This window comes from Paramacrobiotus metropolitanus, unplaced genomic scaffold (genome assembly GCF_019649055.1).
Source record: "Paramacrobiotus metropolitanus isolate TYO unplaced genomic scaffold, Prichtersi_v1.0 Parri_scaffold0000087, whole genome shotgun sequence".
Lineage (NCBI taxonomy): Eukaryota > Metazoa > Tardigrada > Eutardigrada > Parachela > Macrobiotidae > Paramacrobiotus > Paramacrobiotus metropolitanus.
This window is the reverse complement of record NW_026570307.1, coordinates 320,139-339,839: the sequence shown is the minus strand read 5'-3', so window position 1 is coordinate 339,839 and position 19,701 is coordinate 320,139. Positions and strand designations below refer to the sequence as shown.

Here is a 19,701-nt window from a genome sequence, read left to right as displayed (position 1 = left end):
GCCCTTAAAGTGTAGATTTGCCATCACTAATCAGTTTTAAAAAGAGATACTTTAACATACAAAGTCTATGGGAAAAGCTGAGAACTCACCACTGCTAAACTGACCAACCATCACTGTCTCAACAGCCAACACGCTTTACTGACAGTTTCGCTGCAGATGGATGGAACTATTCGTTCAATAACAGATAATATTCCATCGTCTTAATGTATATTTCTCCTCAAAATTTGGTTTTGAGAAAGAAAATAAAACGAAAAAAAGAAAACAAAATGGCCGCGAAGATTCTGCAACTGTAGGACGGTTCTGAAGCCTGATTTTAAGAACGTACCTGAACCCCGCAGTGGTTTATTTAGCTTCCGCTTAACGCGAAGTGGCTAGCGAATTTTCAAAATAATTCCCAAAAATTACCTTTGCTCATCTTATAGAGCGTTTTTTATACTACATAAAGCGATAATTGTAGTGAGTATATCTTCTTTCGTTAACAAGCAAAAAATTAAAGTTGTACGGGTGGTAGAGGGGGGCACGTAAGGTGAACCGCAAAATAATGGGTTGCGCCGCACTTATTGTGAGTGATGGCATATTCCTTCAATCGCCACCAACATCATTGGTTGGCACTGAACTCTGAAGTAATCGCAATTAGGTGCGATCAAAATCTGCAACTGCCCCATCCAGCTTTGTTGAGCTTGTTGACAAGAAAGAGAAATAAAAGACGCCATAAACGCAAATCTGCCGTCTGATTGCGGTCTTTTGTTTTAGTGTCTATGACTGCATCAGTCTGCATGAATGTTATATGGCTGCCTGCCTGTTCTGCGTTGCTCCACATGTGCATGTGCTTTTGTGTGCGGCAGCCAGCACCTCTCGGTACCGGCACCAAAGCCGTGAAAGAGGTGTACGTTTTGCAAGCTAACAGTGAACAAAACGTAAAAAAACTTTGAAAATCAGCTGTGAATACATCTGTTTGCCAAAAATTACGAATAAAATCGCATTAAATAAAATACCGCAGGCTGAGCTTATTATACGGACAGAATCTCAGTTTAGGGTTTTGTTCGGCAGATATGGTCAGAAATATCCAGGGGTAAAGTGCCCCAAGCACTTCTTTGGCACCCCCGATTTTTTTTCTTTTTCTGTTTTTTATCAATCAAAATTCTGTCCGTATAATAAGCTTCTAATACTTCACTCTACAAAACTGCCGTTTCAGAATATTTTTTTTCACATCTGTACTCTGTAAAAATCGACTTCAAATTTTTCACTTTAAAAGCTGATTTCTCAGCAACAACAAATGCGTTACTATTACTGAACCCATTTTAAAGTACAAAAATCATTTCTGTATGTGTCATATACTACTGTTTTGCCTAAAAGTGTAACGCGTCGACGGTATGCCCGTTTCCGCAGCAGGACCGAGTTGCTAGCCACTTCGCGTTAACTACGCTGTAAACTTTTCCCTGACGGGCGCGATTGCCTTTCTTGCACAACTGCCTTAAAGCAAACTTGCTACGCTTCCGTTTTCGATAGATAAGGCAAGGTGGTGTTCGAGAAAGGCAAACGGAGCAACTTGGAATTTCAAGATTTGCTCCGAGGAACAGCAAGCTGTTTGCTTCGCGTGTTACGTGGTGTTTAGTTATATGAATACTATACATCTCTTGCAGGTTATCTGCCTCTCCTCTTTGTTCTCAATGATCTCAGCTCCCACTCATCCAATTTTCTCGCTTTAAAATGTTCTGAAAACCGCTCGGTCTAGCGGGTGATCTAAGGCTAATCGTTGTTTGCTAAATGCAGAACCTCAAGCCCAGTGGTCACTCGAAGGCTTGTTACCATGGAGGCCATAGCGCTAACATGGCTGGTCTGTTACCACGGTCACATTACACTGTACTTACTCAGTTAGCTCAAACATAAAACAGCTTCGGCTGCGCCTCTGCGTTTCCTATGTTCCGTGGGCTGACTGTACGACACTTCGTTGCTATTACAGTTTCGCGAGTTTAGCAGAATAAACAGAAAAACAGCAGCCGAGCCACAAAACGACACAAACTCTATAAACAAAGGACAATAATCTAAGAACTGAACATTAGTAGCAAATGGACTGAGAGACCCCGTTTGCTAAAGTTATACCCGACAATGACAGCAAGCGTCCACAGGTTGCCTAATCAGTAATCACTAAGCCAAACGACAAGAAAAGGAAAAATTCAGCTGATACAACCACCGCAGAGCATTCCCTGTCTTTTGTTAAATCCGATAAACTTAACAAAATCTGTTTTCTTATACAAAAACCAACTATTTTCAAACAAAAAAAATGACTGTTACTGCTTTCTCGAATGGGCTGCAACGTATGAATTTTAAACTAATTTATTTGCCCAGTCGTAAGCCAATATTCATCCGTGCTCATCTTGTTATCTACATCCGTAACCACGTATACACGATTGATAATGTAGCCAATGTTTGGGCGAACGGCTGAACCGATTTCGACGCGGCCAAGTGCGATAAATTCGTCTCAACGGCACGAATGTTCTTACGCTATTGCGCCATCGATACGCCCCAAAAGGGAAGGAGTAGCCCCAAAAAACAAATTGTAGCCATGGGCCCCCATAGACATACATGGTAAATACATTGTCTGTTTGCGGACCGTTCGGAAAAACCGAGACAGACCGCGGCCTTCGGCATCGGCACGTTACAAAGTATTGAAAATTTAAGAAACATGTGCAAAAATTAATCGCAGTCAATCCCACCAGCGTGATCGGTATACCTCGTATTCTTTCATATACGATATTTCTTAGGTTTCTTAGGTTTCTTAGGTTTCTTAGGTTTCTTAGGTTTTCTTAGGTATTCTCAGGTTTCTTAGGTATTCTTAGGTATTCTTAGGTTTCTCAGGTTTCTTAGATTTCTTTGGTTTCTTAGTTTTCTTAGGCTTTCTTAGGGTTTCTCAAGTTTTCATAGATTTTCTCTTTCTTACTTTTCGTAGTTTTCTTAGCGGCTGGGACCAATGCGATCAACCGTTGCGAAGTGTGCATTGCGTAATAAACTTGCGCCGCAAAAGTTTGTGTACGGATGTAGATCCCGTAAACTGGTTATATGAATACTAAACATCTCTTGCAGACCTTTGGACTCTGCTGATTGTAACGCGTGATCTCCGCTTCTGCTCAATCGATTTTTCTGCTTTAAATTGCACAAGAATCCTCCCAGTGCGGGGAGTGTTCTTAGGCTCTTGACCTTTCGCCTTTGCGATCGCGGTAGGCCCAGTGGTCACTTAAAAGCTTGTTACCATGTATGCCATAGTGCTAAGATGGGCAGCTCTGTTGCCACAGGCATGATAAATTTGAACAAGAAAAAGTTTTGGCTTCGCCTCTGCGTTTCTTGTGCTCCCCTGGCTGAGGAACACTTAACAAATCACTTCGCCCACTGATAAGCCACTACCGTTGCTTTTCAGATTCAGTAGATTTTAGTAGAAAAAGCAGAAGCTTAGCAGCTGTGCCATGAATCAAAAAACTTTAGGGGCAAAAGGTCAATACTCCACGATTCTCACCGCAGGCAACCATCCTGAATACGTAGCTGTCTGGCTTTGCCATTCTGACTTTGCAACACAATCCAACACATGAAGATACGACGTAATTTTAAATAGTCGTAAGCCAATATTCATCCATGCTCATCTTGAATAAAGAACATCTGATGGACGAGGACAGAACAAGTACTGTATCCTAACCCTGCACTTGAAGGAAATTTGTACAGTGCAGCCACATGCACTTGTACGAGCCTATTCGCCATTCACATACGCGGCTTGCAGCTAGCGCGTGTTTAAACGTGAATTGGTTGAATGTTTATCCGGCTATACAGCACCGTGTCGCTCATAGCGTACAAATTTCCTGGTACAGTATCTTCGGTAGCGCGTTCGCAAAGTCGAGACTCTTTGAACACTGTCTCGACTGACACCATTAACTTAACAGCCAAACGTGGTAGGTTGCCACTTTTCATTTAACTTAACTCTCAACCGTGGATGGGCGCAGTAACAGACAGCGCGCATTTAATTCAAAATGTTTGGATGTGTTCTGTGGTCAAAGCAATAGTAAAAAAGGAACAGTGAAAGCAAGTAGGAACAATTAACCTGTTAGTGTACTGGTTTGTTAAACTGGAATATAAAGGGCACCAACAGTGTTAGTGTTAAAATTTAAATTGGGATTTCAAGTACCTTCTAATAAATTACGAAGTCCCTATGCTGCAGGTGTACGAAATTTAAATGATTAACTGATAACTGATCTTAAAATATAACTGATCTTGAAATTTATAACTGATCTTGAAATTAAGAAATAGGACGGGAAACTAATGAAATGTCTCCGCCTTAAGGCGCAAAATTTCGCATTTCAATTTTCTAGGTCATCTCTGCAGTCAATTAAAGCGACAGGCCAAATTTTTCGGTAGACATTATCGCCATCTGTGGACTTGGGTATGTTGTAAAATTTTACACTTCGTCCAAAAACCTACACTCTACCTGCAGGCTGCAGTCATGGGTTTTAATTTTTGCATTAGGTTATGATTTGTCCGGCTACCGATCACTTCAGCCGTTTTCATTTCGGCCGCGTTCATTTCGGCCAAAGTTTTTCGGCCGCCATTCACTTCGGCCGTCATTCAGTTCGGCCGCCGATCACTTCGGCCACAGTACATTTCGGCCGACGCTCATTTTGTTTTCATTACTTTCATTAAAACGTTACTTTCGATATAAATTTGTCGGAAACTTTAAACCGTCGAATCAAAAGTGATAGCAATAGGGCCGCATTCATATCGTTCTGCACGCGCAATTTGTTTGATCAGTTCTTGAAGCGTTAGTGTCACCATCATGTCTCACTTTCGAAAACACGAAGCCTACCGGGAGGGTACTGAAAATCTAACCGTAAGACATCTAGGAAAACATAAAAAATGAATGTATCATAAATCACCTAAGGATAACCTAAGTACACCTATGAACACATAACAAAATCAAAGAAAACTTAAGAAACTATAACAATTTTAAGAAAACCAAAGAAAACCTAAGAAACCTAAGAAACCTAAGAAACCTAAGAAACCTAAGAAACCTAAGAAACCTAAAAAACCTAAGAAACCCAAAAAACCATAATAAACCTAAAAATCCTAGAAAACGTAATAAACCCAAGAAAACCTATGATGGCCGAAATGTCAAGTTGCCGAGTGAGCGTTGGCCGAATTGAGTGTTGCCCGAAGTGAACCTGTGCGGCCGAAATGGCTACCGAAATGTAACGCGGCCGAAGTGATCGGACGCGGATTTGTCCTGCGCATTAATTATTCCGCGCAATTTGCGCGGGGTCAGCTAGTTATGAAATAATTTTGTTTTCTTAAGTTCGGTAAGAAGATGACAATAACAACCATCTGAAGTTTCAGTTAATTGTTACAACTTACCGCCCCGTTTCGCTAGCTATCTTCACGCCCGCTCTACAGGATCTTTTTTGGCGGCCAACGTCGATTTACAGTAAACATTTATTTAGATTTTCTTGCTTGAAGAAATGATTTTGATTGATTCTGAAGTTACAGGATGATAAGAAAATGCCTGGCAAAGTAAGAAATGAGGTATAACATTACTGACACCACAGTACAGTAATTTTTTTTGCACAGAATGTGCCTAGCCGGGCACCAATAAGGCCAGAGTTTGCATGAGCAGGCACTTGGTAGGAAACCTTGTGGAGACATCTTTCTTGACGTCGTCCAGCAGCTTGGGCGTTTCTTTGCTCCATCTACACAACAATTTTGCACGAAACAGTTTAATTTTATATCCAGTTTATCGACGAACGGTGTCATAACAACTGTGCATAATTCGGACAAATCTTATTTTGTGGCGTAAACATGGTGACGAAGTGATTTGTGCTGTACGTCTACTGACCAAGCGAACAAGATTCGAAAGCGAAGACACCTGAACACAGTAAACGGTCTTATTACCCATTTTAGAATTTAATAATAAGATCAATACGAGTACGCACACCAGATAGAATACTAAGCACGGTTTTAAATTTTTATGGCGCAGCGGACATACTTTTAAAACCATCCTGTATATTAATTCTCTAAGCCTTAGCGAATTCCATTCTGTCTCCCTTTTGTGAGCGAGCCATTGAACCAATCTTGGATGTCTATATGTCATTTAATAGCGGCGAGTTTGCAGATTTGCAGAAACCAGTCAGTTTTTTGAAAGTATGTAAAATTTCAGAGAAAATCTTAAAAGAACAGAACATACAAAGTCTACGGGAAGAGTGGAGAACCCACCACTGCAAACCCGCCCACTCCACCACTGTCACGAACAGTATAGGAAACGCATCCATCTGTTGTACACTTGGTGGCATTTTGGTGTCCAAGTTATCCGACCGCCTTTAGTTCATAAGATTTTTACTAAGGGTTAATTTTTAAAAAACGTAGGCTTTGAAAGCAATACTTCTTAAAGACTGAACACGCGAAATCTCTTGGGAAGTGAAGGGAGCAACTCCAAGTATCAAGTATTGTAGTTCCCGTCCGCAACGGGTTGTATTGAAACTGCTTCCACGGGGCGGTTGGCTTTGGGAATATTGTACTAGCTCATGTGAAACTTGCCAATAAACATTATTTTGTGAGAGACTGAAAGTCGATTTTTGGAAATTTTGGTGTTCGACTGGAAATGTTGTGGACTGTTTGAGCAAAACAACGAGTCCTAACTCATAGTCCGGACGCACGGATTTGAGTCTGAACACGCCCGGAGGAAGGCGTCCGCACTTCGCACGGGAGGGGAGGTTAAGATATTTTTCCGAAAGAAAATCAAAGGAACGTAGAAGAGACGGTTTTATGAAAATTTAAAACGCATATTCAGTTTTGAAAAATCTAAAATACAGAAGATTCAAAAAGCCAAACATATCCGCTTTCTGATTTATCTTTGTAAGTGGTCAAAAGGGTTACATAGGTGGTCGTACCGTCCGCCGTCGTATCACTGGATCATTATTGTATCGGTCACAACGGACAGACTAAAATTTAACGAAGCTCCGAATGGTATCTTAACCAGCAGAAGTAATACGACTATGAAAATTCCAGTAATTATTGAGGTGTTTCTTATTCGTAGTTCTGGGCAACCGACCGGCATTTGCTGCTGATTGGTTTGGGAAAAGCTTGAAAAGTTTGGTTTATAACTGCAAATAAAAAGGGCATGTTTCTGGAAAATTTCAAATTTTCGGGTTTCATTTAAGGTTATTACTTAAGTCAGCGGGACGGGACAATGTTTTTTCAAAACTTTTTTTAATTAGTAAACTGGATACCGGCTAACTGTTACTAATCTGTCAGTGAACTATGGGCAAAATTAAAAGAATAGTTTACAGTAATCAACCAAATAGATATATTTTGGCAAATATGTACTATGTGTACCCGGCAGTGAAACTACAGTATATTATTATTGTTATACGTTCCGCTCAATAAATCTAAATTTGTAGTCGTGGGTTTGTGGTTTTCTTAAATAGCATTTTATCGCCGATTTATTCCGCGCAGTTTGCGCGGGGTCTACTAGTATTTACAGTATAAGAGGGAGTTTATAGCGGTTGCTACAACTTTGTGGCTACGTGCTATCCCTTCCCCCGATGCACAAATGCTAGTCTGTTCGCATAAACTCGTCGCCAGCTTGCTACCCTTCTAGTTGATAGCAAGAAAGTAGCCAGTTCACAGCGGCTTGCTACGACTAGGCGGCACCCGCCCGGTGTGACCGTAGAAGGCAACCGCCCACAGTAACGGCAGGTAGCAACAGCAGCGCCCGCCCACCGCTACGGCAGCGGACAACCTCTTATGGTGGCGGGTTACTTGACTATGGCAAGCCGATATTAGGCTTATGGCAAGCCGACATTAGGTATATGGCAAGCCGACATTAAATACATTATGGCAAGCCGATATTAGGCGTACTCGTAATATTGCTATTTTCTGGAAATTATTTTAATCCGCTTTTAACTTTTTAATTTATTGTACATGTGAAACATTTTTTATTTATTTGATTTGTTTCAAGATTTCATCCTCAAAATCTAAATTGAAATCTTTGAAAATTTTAATTTTGAAATTTCAAGTTTAGTTGTAAGTTTAAATTTAAAAAAATTTAAGTTCCAATTTGAACTTGAATTTTAAAAAAAAAAAGTTTAACTTTAAAATTTAATTTAAAAGTTAAAAAAATTGAATTTTAAATTTAAAAAGTTTCATTACATGATTGTGTTTGTTAATTCGAACTTGGTTTCAAACTTTTTAATGGTTATTGTGTACTGTATCGAATTTTTCCGCATTATCTGCGAAGTTGTTATATGGATTAGCAACCTCGAGAGGATACTACATGGCTTAACCATAGTCCTTACGAGCTAGCAATCTAGTCACGACTACCAATAGCATCGTCTGTTTATGCAGACAGTTGCGCTACGTAGGCGGTGCTACATAGCCAGCTACGTAGCAGTAGTCAGCCAGCATAAACTCATTTTGTGGAACTACTTGCTACCAAAACGGCTACGGGAGACCACGCCTGCGAAAATGGTAGCAAGTAGCAAGTAGTCAGGTCCGATAAACTGCCTCTAAGTGTAGCAGTCAGTTGACTGACTGGTGAGATCAGTACAGATATGTACACTATGGAATGACGGTTGCGCATTTCAGCACTCGCTTTACTTGCTGCCGTCAGCCGGCTGGAGTTTGACGTTGTGGCTAAAAATGGTGTTTATATACCGCGCCATATGTATTGCCGTAATGTCATACTCCAGCCGGGTGACGGCAGCAATACAGGGGATTACTGAAATCAATGCCGTTCGCTACGACAACACCTTTTCATATACGATTTCGTATGATTATCGTTATCGTAACGAAAACTGAAAATCGGGTACTTTTCGTTTTCGTAACGAAAACGAAAACTTTGGGTGTTTCGTTTTCGTTACGAAAATTAATACGGAAACCTTTTTATTCGGGAGCACTTAATCAGGCGACGTGGAAATCAATTCAGTGATGGGTTACTGCATGAGCTTTTTGGACCACCTGCTTACTTTTATTGTTGTTTACTTCTGACTTACATTACTGTTACTTTTTCGCTGCCGCAAACGCTACTTTTACTTCCTGTTACTTACTCACAATCAGTAAGCCAAGTACTAATAACTAAAGCTTATGTAAGGAAGCAAATTTTGCGCGAAGCGCGAAGGTGACGAGAAAATTTATTGCGAAATCGTAAGAAATTCCAATAAAAATCGTATTGTCAGTAAAAATATTGCCAGTCAGAATTTTTCCCTACTTTTAACTTACTTTTACTGTTAGTTTGAAAATCTTACTTGCTGTTACTGTTACTGTTACTACAGGTCTAAAACGTTACTCGTTACTGAATGCTTAATATTAGGCAGGCTACTGATTACTGAGTTAACTTTCTTTTACTTAATGTCTACTCAGTAACCCATCACTGGTCACATCATATTAAATTTCATGTAGCAGCGTGCTGATAAAATTTTAAACTGAAGGCTAAAGGTCCACCGACGATCAGGTATGTACTAAAGAACACAGACTCACTCTTAAAAGCAGCATGAAAAATGTTTTAACATATTGGCATAGGTCAATTGCTCTGTGTAAGCCTTACGCGACGCGCAAGCGGCGGTCGGGTAAAAAAACATGACGTCACGGCGCGTAAGCAGGTAAACGATTTGATTGGTGAAAGAGAATTCTGGGATGGGTTTTCAGTTTACCCGTCCGTGTAACCGTTGCGCTTCGACGTCGAAGCGCAACCGTTACCCAAACTACGAGTAACTCGCACCTCTCCTGCACAGATCAACAAAAGTTTTGTTTGTTTGAACCAAAAGTGCATCCAGCGACCCAGATTCACACTTCTAAACTCAGAATAAACATTTTTTGGACGTAGTACCACACTAAAGTATCAAAAATAAATTTTTCAGTTTCACTTCAAATTTTCAGTTGTTCAATTTCTTTCTTGACACGGAAGCGTACTCGACTCACGATTGGACGATAATTTTTTCGCTGAGTCATGGATAGATTTTTACGCGTTCCTCCTTTACCCGACGCGCATCGGTTACCCAAATGCAATTGACCTATACCATTGTCTATTAAGTTTCGTACCCAATGGAGTAACCTTTATAAAAAAATGAAATTGTTGCTCATAAATTATGAGCACCCCAGGGGAAATGTTGTTTTTCGGATTTCAACCACTGATTCTAGTCAAACCAGGTGCGCTGATTCAAAATCTCCCATTAGAAAAATTGAAAAACCACTCATTTACCAGATTTTTAAGTTTTGGAGACAGGTCTAAACTAAGTGTGTCGAGGTCCCCGAAACTTGTGACCGAGTCGCTTTATAATTTCACTGATGATGGATTCAGAATCAGCGCACTTGCTTTGACTAGAATATGTGGTTGAAACCCAAAAAACAACATTTCCCCTTGGGGCGCTATTACGACCGCCGGAGGTGGCGGTATTGTGTGGGGCGCTGGACCCCTCAGGGGCGACATTTTATTTTTCAAGGTGGGATAGTTTTTCTAGGTCGAAAAAATTTGCTGTTTCCGAATCTGCAATCGGTTTATTCAAAAAACCGAATGGCGTGTGGGGTGTCGTCTAAAAAAGTCCGTGCTCATAATTAATAAGAATGAAGCTCTGATCCGGGAGGGTTAATTTGATGTTAACTTTTATTATTAACCTGTAACTACAGAGTACTTAGTATTTTGCTTTTGCGACTTAAGCTTTATTTTGCGGTAGCAAGTCAGACTTCTGTAAAACAATCGAAGTGTATGCAGTAATTGCAGTTCAAAATAAATTTTAAAAAAGGCAGATAGTTACACGAAATAAAAGAAGTAACATGTTCTGTGCCATTTACTGGCCAGTGGCCACCTTTTATCCCTTTTAAAATCGAATTACAATTTTTTATTATCAGCGTATGTGTCCAGCAACTGTTGCATTTATAGTTTTTGCGCTGAAAGCATGTCCAGAATTACAGTAAGATCGAAACTAGAACGGACCAGCTTCGAAATGTAACTCTACCCATCTGCCCGGGGATGCAGCTCCCATTTCACAAATCGTTTATAAATTCCACACCTTTCCTAGTCTAGACTGATTAATTTCATGGTATTGGCCAACCAATTCTCTTCCAGACGGCGCCTAGCACAGCCCGATTTCTACCAAGACTACATGACCTTTGCAGCCTTTCTGTGAGGACCTCCAAAATGTGTGATGACCTTTTTCGGGCGCTCGGCGTACAGCCGTGAGAGGTCGTATCTATCCAATCTTGATAAAATCTTGTTTATGGATGACTATCCGTCTAATCTATGTTTTCCATTCCCACAAAAAACCCGATGCGTTTCGTACCAACGAATTATGATATCAATCATAACATTTTTAGTCACCGCTTTGTTAGATTCTTCTTCCAGTTGTCCGGCACTTGCATCATCCCGCATGTGATAGATAGCTGTCAATTCATTAAAATCTTGTTACTGGACCCATGTTTCATGGACAACTTCAAATCTCCCACATTTGTGCGCTAGGCAACCGCGTTCGTTGGCAGGTGTGTTATAACATACAAGTCTATGGGAGACAACCTTTGAGGTGAGGTCACCAGACTTACCACTAAGGCCGATCGCGCAGGGCTGATTTGCTGAACCGTAAAGGACACCCTTTGAGCAGTTATATAGTTTTCAAAAAAATGCACTGAAAAATTCAGTTTCGTGGAGTTTCTAGAGGGACGGTTAAAAGCGCCCTAAAAACGACCACTGCCCCGCCCACTTAATCACCGCCTACCTGCTTAGCGATATATCAGAAGATCCCAGTTTTGGTATTACTAGATCCGCAATAAAAAGTCACACTAGAAAAGTGTTAAAAGAGAAACATAATGACGAACAAAAGTATTTTTTAATTTATTTTATGCAACTGTCCAAGCTTGGCGTGGCCAGGCTGTAGTAGCAGAGCCTGAAATAGTGGAATTTTAAAGATTGACACCCCCTGGGGGCGCAGATTTTGTAAACTTCGAAAAGCATGTACAAATATTTTTGTGTGTATTGTGAATGCCAAACGCTGTACATAAGGTTATCGCAACGATGCGCGTTGCGTATTGCTGTTAATTTTCGTAACTTGAAATCATAGCATAATCCCCTGTATAAAAAATGGCCTACTAGATAGCCTAAGAAAACATAATTCTGTAGTACTGATGGAACAAGAAAAATCTGATGGAACAAGAAAATTAACGATGCACACCAATAGAATAACCAGTATCTTTAATCGGTGGTTTGGTCTTTGGGCGCGGGTTTTTCTCTTAGCCAATTAGTGGCCCAAAGCCTAACAGCAGGACGCAAACCGAACTCAGCTAAAGGCGGCATGTTAATCTGGACGTCTAAGTAGTTCCGCTGCGTTTTGTTACTCACGGTACTTCTATAGCGAAACGAGTCTTTGAAAAGCTTGCACACTGATACAAGGCGCTACGGTACATACACGAATGCGGGGTTGCCTCCCGCTACAGCTCGAGCCGGCGACGACTCAGCAGTCAGCACTCCCGACCAGCATTCAATACTGCCGTTCGTTCGAAACAATAATATGGCTCTGTGTTGTGATATGCTCTTAGAAACTGAGCGCCTTATGCTGATGTACAGACTAATGATTAAGCTGGCAGTGCGTTTCGACTTTCGGGCAATTAAATGTAACAAATAATCTATAAACGTGTAACAAATAATCTTATAATCCACGTTTATAGATTATTTTTTTAAATCGCAGACCCCCTCTTTTTTTCGTCTATCAAAGATTGACAGTTTTTCCCGTAAAGCTTGACATACAGTTTTAAAGATTGACACTTGTGTCTAATAATTGACACTATTTTAGGCTCTGTGTAGTAGACTACCATGATACACTTCAAAAGCATGGGGAAAAGGTCGCAGCCAAGCAAAATTACTCGTGTATGCGTACGCGGTATTACATAGTACTACAATGCAGTCAACAACCCGGTGGCTACGACTACGCGTGATTGACGCGATTGACGCGTTGTAGTCATAGTTCCCATTTCGAGGCTGCAGTTTGTTGAAAAATTTCGAATTATTGTGGACGTTCGAATTATTAGGCCATCAGTGTTCATTGTTCGTGGTTCGACAAACCGAATGTGTGCATGTGGGTCAGCGCAGCCCACTACCGTTTTCCGAGAGCAGACAAAACAACAACTGTCTCTATCCCATTTTCTGAGCTGTTTGTTCGCCTGGTCAGAAGGGAGATGCTGTCGTAAACTCGAATATGTACAGGAATCAAACTCACAGTTCATAGCACAACGAAATGAAGGGCCAAATACATGATTCCCTTCTTAGATCATCTGCTGTTAGAGAACTCATCCAGTTCAAGAGGGAAGTGGCATCACTGTCCGGAAGATCGGGACAGAACTGTTCCAGCGCTGCTCGCAAGGATGCTGACAATGTACACGTAGTTGATTTCGCAAAGTTGTAATGCCAATAAGGAAGTTTAACACGGAATGGCTTCTGACAGCAAGCCAGACAGGAACGTGCGGCCGGGCTCGCATAGCTTATTCCATTGTAATCGTTCAAAAAAGATATCGATTTGAAACATATGGATGGTTGGCTGTCAAAGCGGCATCTTTGAAATAGAATGTTATGGCAGACTGCGGCATAATCAGGCGCCCGCCGATATGTTCCCTGAAACGTTATGAAGTTGTCATTGGTGTGCAGCATCGGCCATCGGTTCGGAAAATCAAAGAACTCGTTAAACATTAGTGCGGAATTTTCAGCGATGATTAGCCAATGGAGTTCCACACGCAGAAATCGCAACAGCAGTACCACTGTGTGCAGGCATTTTTTCCAGTTACCAATGAGATGAACAAATCTGACTTTTTTCGTTACAGTAGTGCACAGTACGTGAGTTACAGTCGTTTGGTGTTCGTCCAATTGCTGCACTGAATACAGTTGTAGAGTTTTGAGCACATTCGTAGAATTCAGTGGTAAACATAGGCTCTGCTGAATGGTATCACAGCAAAGTAAGTGATTGAACCACTTACACGTCCTAAAAGTAAAGAAAGTAAAGTACTGTAAATTTTGCAATGTTATTATTTTGCAGAAAGCGGAAATTAGCGGCAAATGGGAATATTTTATGGTACTTACAAAGGACGTACCAAAAGTAAGTTTCTCTATTTTGACTCTCCCAGCGCAAATGCTTTTAGCTCTTATTATCCCTACAGATATGAATGTCCTTCACTAAGGAAAAGAAGTAAAATATACCTTGGTCAAAGAGCAATCAAATGATTCAAATCGAGAAGAAATGCCTAAATATTCGTCGACCACTTTTTCGCACTTTGCCACGGATTTTACCAGGACAGTTTTTGCAATTTTTCTCAAACATCCTGTTAACTTTTTGTAACAATCAAAGCGTCTTCAAGTTAAGTACAGTATTCTTCTCTCTTCTAATCTCAATTACTAAACAAAACCAACTTGTTCATATTGGTTTGCCGGAAAAACAGAAACTATCGGTGACTAGGTGCAAAAACCACGAAATTGCCCTACTTCTAGACGGTGAAAAAATAAAAATTTCATGAAAAAATTTATTGTCCTCGCTGTAACTTTAACTTCACTGGTATCTTAGATGCGCAGTTACTTAGATGCGCATAACTGCGCATAAAAAGTTCTTTTCATTGATGCAAAGAACCTTGAATTCATATGAGCGAGAAGGCTGAATAAGATAAAATTTGGTGTCATGAGGAAGGAAATTTTTACTCAAACCCCTGAACTTCCCAAAAAGATCTGCCACCACAGAAATATTAAGGATATTATTTACAATTAACACTTTTATTTTATTGCCAAAAATTGGACTGGGGAAGCGAAAGTGACACAAAAGAATTAACAGGTTTTTAAAAGGTCCGTGGAATAGCTGAAAAAGTGGTACAAGTCATTCTATTTCTCCTTTCTTCCGTTCCTCATCAAACCATTTAATTCTAATTTTCCGGGGTATTTTACATAACTGCTTATTTAACAAAAATTGTATCAGTTGTGTATTACTTCAGATGGCAGAGAGGCAAAATCGGGAAACTTACTTTTGGTACGTCCTTTGTACTACTTATACTTTCACAAGTACAAAGAACGCGAAACTGCCCTAAGTCTGCTTGCAAGCACCCGTGGCCCAGAGTTACGTTCAAACTGGTTCACTGACAAAATAACGGCAATGCTGTTCACAACGGTATCCTGGCATTTCGGCCGCATGACACTTCCGATGCCAGACACTTCGGCTGCCTGATATGTTTTTGTTTTTCTTAGGTTTTCATAGGGTTTCTTAGGTTTCGTAGGTTTTCTTACGGCCGAATCGAAGAGGCGGGCGAATTGTCGGGCGGCCGAAGTTTCGGGCAGCCGACGTGTCAGGGAGCCGGTTACATTTCGGAATTTGCGATAAGCAAGCGGCTAGTACCCATGCTATAGATACTATGACTCGGAGGCACCGCGTCATGCGTTTGAAAGGGATGCTTGCCTCTTTCGCCTTGCGAAAAACTGCACGCGCGATGGACCGGCCACGGGCAGACACAGGGCAGACCAAATTCTCCCTTCTCCTGTGATTCATCCATCGTTTTACCTCTCGCATGTGCATGTGCACTTACCGCCTACCAGTTGTCACTTTTGGTAGTCGGGCCCGTCTCTGTGACCATGCCTGTTCCTAGTTAGCACAGTCTTAATTACTTTTTAATTACTTTTTTTGACTTTTGCTCGCGATTTTCGGGCAAGCGTACTAGTCCGGTCGCTTATCGCAAATCAGGTATTGTTACATTGCGGCCGCATGCGTTCACAGATCGCTTAAGATCCTTTTGTCTACCCGTAGCAGATACCTTTTGTGGCGCTCAATATTTTCGACAAAGGTTTACGACAAAATACCACCTGGTCATGTGAAAGTTGAATAATTTTAAAATGACCACTACAACTCCCCCCTCCTGAGACTGAGTGAGACTTGAATGACATTACAGACATCAAAAGACACGCCAAAAGATTTCGATTCGCAGTAAATTGCCTTCGGTTTTCCTCATATTTCGGTCACTTCAAAAACTTCGTGTACGTCTGCTTGTTTCGGTCACCTGGTGTTAAAATTTCTTGACAATATGTGATTAGTGACAAACAAAATTACCTGGCAAATAAAACCAGAAATAAGTAGTTTTCATAGTAAAAAACTTCGCTCAAGAATTTTGAAGCATAAACTTTATAAAATTTCCATGAAAAACCAAACGAATATCAGGCGGACGAGCCTGCGCGTGGTGCTCCGCCCATACTTGGCGTACTTGCATTTACGCACATGCCGTATTCGCCTCCCTCTTGTACGTACGTGCGCTGCTGCACTGCACTCTCCGCTGAAGCGGATATACCGCACACACTGAGCTGTACTTGCTCTCTCGTCCCTCTCTCGCAGCACCACTCAGCGGTCATACGCTCGCGTTGGATGGAGTCCAGTCTGCGCATCACGTAGCTTACGTCTGGCCAGTCCGACATGCCGTCAGCATTCTTTCACGCATTTACAGACGCTCAAAAACTGACTTCGCGAACACATTGCACTTTTTAGATATTAGGCCAGATTGGCTTCTTTGTTCTCTCCCGCAGATCACGCGGTATTTGTATGGTCTTTATTTGTCAATAAAGCTTCGTAGTGAGTCCTCGGCACTTCTCTGTTAGATAGTAGCAGATTCATATTGGTTTTCGATCTCACGAACCGTCTGAGGAGACGGTACAGGCTTTATTTCGGAGAACTCGAGAGGAACCCACACGGTTGTTGTCGGATTGACTGCTAAAGCAGCCTCTGCTTCAACCGTTGATCGGACTCATCTTGCCGTCTTACAGCTGAGGGTAAACAGGTTGACCGCTGAAGCGATCCCTGCCACAGCTGGTGAGCACTGAGCACAGTTCCTCAATCTTCCACAGAAGAAAAGCACTCATTCCCGCACGTGCGGAATTCCCTTCCCACCCCCAACTGACGGATCAGGCTCGAACGAGAGCCTGCAGCGCGAAAAAATTTCTCCTATCATACGGGGACCTTCGTTTTGAACAGCGACCCGCAACTTTACTCGCGGATTTCGACCAGGAAACGACGGATTTCGACCCACAACAGCGGATAGCCGATCTCTACCGACACCGAAACCGTAAAAAACCTGTAAAGTCGCTTTTATAAATCGACATTCGTCGAAATTCGATCGAATTTCAGCTCTCTAACGGCTGAAATTCATTTCTAACTACTAATTTTAGTTTTTCAACGGACGAAAAGTAAATTTTTTTGTCGGAGAAACCGACATAAAAACTTTACTTTTACCGGAGAAACCGGAGTTTGTTAACTTAACAAAGGCTAACCGACAACAGGTCGGCAATTGTTCTGATTTTTATTTCTAACGGAGCTTCAACCTTCAGAAACATTTTAAAATTATTAAAACCTATTTCTAACGGGCAGGATATAAAATCTTGACCAAATAAACTTTTTAGCCGACCAAAAATAATTTGTTTTTCTCGCGGAAAATAACGCAAAAATTCTCAAACTTCCTCGTGACGTTAGAAAGCCCGATTTTCAGTACTCAGAGGGCAGCCAATCAGCGTGCAGGGAACATAGGCGTGAATGCGTGCAGGGAGCATAGGCGTGGCTTAACATAGGCGTGAATCATCATTTTTCAAGACTTTTGCACGCGGCTTGCTATCTGTGACGTAGGCAATAAAGTGCAAGACCACTTAACCCTGTGACGTCATACTGGTCAGCACAGCAGCATAGGACGTACCCCACTGTACTACTATAGCATACTGTACTGTACCATAGTACTGTATAATAACCTTGTGTACTGAGTCACACACAGACACAACAACAGCAACAACATCTCGTCGGACGATCCTGACCCTCGAAAGATCCTGAACTAAAAGAAGCTGATTTCATCGAACGTCCCCATAGAAGGGATAGTTCGATTTTACGGTTAAAAGCAACAAGTCTTTATAGGCTCCACCTGAACCGACTTGATTCGATAACAATGTCGAATCCGAAGAAGAACGAATATGCCAAGTAATACAAACCCGATTACTCCCGGTGTGCAACAACGATAGCGCCGTACTCCGGTACGCCGGTCCGGACGGCAATTAAGTCGGCTGAGGCAAGGGAGAAGCGAAACGAGCGGATCCTCCTCGCCGACTCCAACCCCACATCGGACGACAGCTTGGACTCGGCAGCCGCGTCGCACCCGACCGAGGGGGGGTGTGCGGCACAGCCGCAGGCTGAGACGACATTGTCTCATGCCGGTCAGGAGTGCCCACATGGTGCACTAACCACTTCAGATCCAACCGAAGGAACTCAGAGGAGCTCACATAAAGCTCAAGACCCGGTAACGGCTACGACAGCCACCGTGGTCGGACGCAAATCACACAACCAGACGGATGAAGCGCAGGAGTCGACCTCGCCGCACATGGATATGGCGACTAAAGAGGTCGGCCAACACCAGCTGACCCAAATGGTCGGTCAACAGCAACCGACCACAGAAGCCGGTCAGAAGGAATCGGTCAAACCCAACCGACCAGTCTGGAACAGAAAACAACCGTCAACAGGTCTGAAATTGGAGTCGAGCCGACCAAACCAACGGTCCGAGTGGAAGAAACTGAGGCGCCGCCACGAAGCGGTCCTGACCCAGACGACCTGGCACCTGGTGTCAGACGACCTGGCACCTGGTGCACGACCGCATGCGCAGAAACTGAAGAAACAGGCAGCCAAAGCAAAGAAGTCCCAAGCGGAACATTCGGTTCAGGAAACAGAACACGACAGCACATCTCAACGAAGTGGTCCGGCGACAGCAAACCGAAAGAGGTCCTCCGACGTCCTCATCGCCGACCAAAACCGGACGTAGGCGAAGAAGACTACTTCTGTGGAGATCTGCCGGTTCTTGCTAACTTGGGATAAGGACTGGTTCCCGCAATGGAACCTAGTCTCCCATCCGGAACACCCAAGGGAACTTTACGCCGAGAAACAGCATCCTCGAGAAACGACACGGAACTTGGAATAGACACCTTTCTTTTGTTATATGAATACTGTACATCTCTTGCAGGTTTTCTGCCTCTACTCTTTGTTACCTATGTTCTCGGCTTCCACTGGGCCGATTTTGCAGCTTTAAATTTTCACAGAATCTTTTCAAAACGTAGAGTAACACAAAGCTAGTGGGTTTTTTACTCTCACAAGTAGGATAAGCCCAGTGGTCACTCAAAAGCTTGTTGCCATGGATGCCATAGGGCTAACATGCGCTTGTTTTTCACCACGGGCAAATCAGTGTTTAACAGCAAACAGCTTTGGCTTCGCTTCTGCGTTTTTTGTGGACCACATACCGAGTGAACGAATGATTCAGGTAGTTTTAAAATAAAACGAAAACAAGCAGCCGAGGCACAAACGAAAGAAACTTTAATGGCGAAAAGTCAACATTCGAAGAACCTCGCATCAGATATTGGCTAAACGACCTCAACTCATAAGAAAAAGTGCAAACTGCTAACGTAATATATAACGCCAGTACATAAACGTCCGCTTGTTGACAGGTCACCAATCTAAATGCAGAAACTGGAAAAATTTCAGCTGATACAAACGCAAGTTGACCGCAAAGCATTCCCTGTCACCAGTTAAATTTAATAAACCGAAGGCGATCTGTTGTCTTATACTCGTATTGAAATTAACTGGATTCAAACAAATTCATAACTGCTATTAATAACTACTGCTTCCTCGAATACAGGCATAACTGCTTACTATGAAA

General features: G+C 42.1%; 1 protein-coding gene and 1 long non-coding RNA gene across 4 annotated transcripts in view; one reads left to right on the top strand and one right to left on the bottom strand.

Annotated features, from left to right (window-relative positions):
• Window positions 1-5,431: 5,431 nt before the first annotated feature.
• The window catches only part of LOC129596229 (uncharacterized), a 28,522-nt gene continuing 14,252 nt past the window's right edge, over window positions 5,432-19,701 (bottom strand). The window contains exons 4-5 of one of the 3 annotated variants that reach the window (XR_008691393.1): window positions 13,230-13,985; window positions 5,432-5,723 (exon numbers count right to left, since the gene is read on the bottom strand). Coding sequence is in view for 2 of the 3 variants with exons in the window: in XM_055493457.1 (XP_055349432.1) it covers window positions 5,612-5,723; window positions 13,230-13,985 (868 nt within the window). In the remaining variant the exon portion in view is untranslated. The remainder of the gene's footprint in view (window positions 5,724-13,229; window positions 13,986-19,701) is intronic. The other 2 variants (XM_055493457.1, XM_055493456.1) reach the window with 2 other exon arrangements.
• Window positions 11,415-14,427, top strand: LOC129596236 (uncharacterized). The gene is made up of 3 exons (XR_008691396.1): window positions 11,415-11,502; window positions 14,040-14,099; window positions 14,161-14,427. It is a non-coding gene; the product is annotated as an uncharacterized LOC129596236 (long non-coding RNA).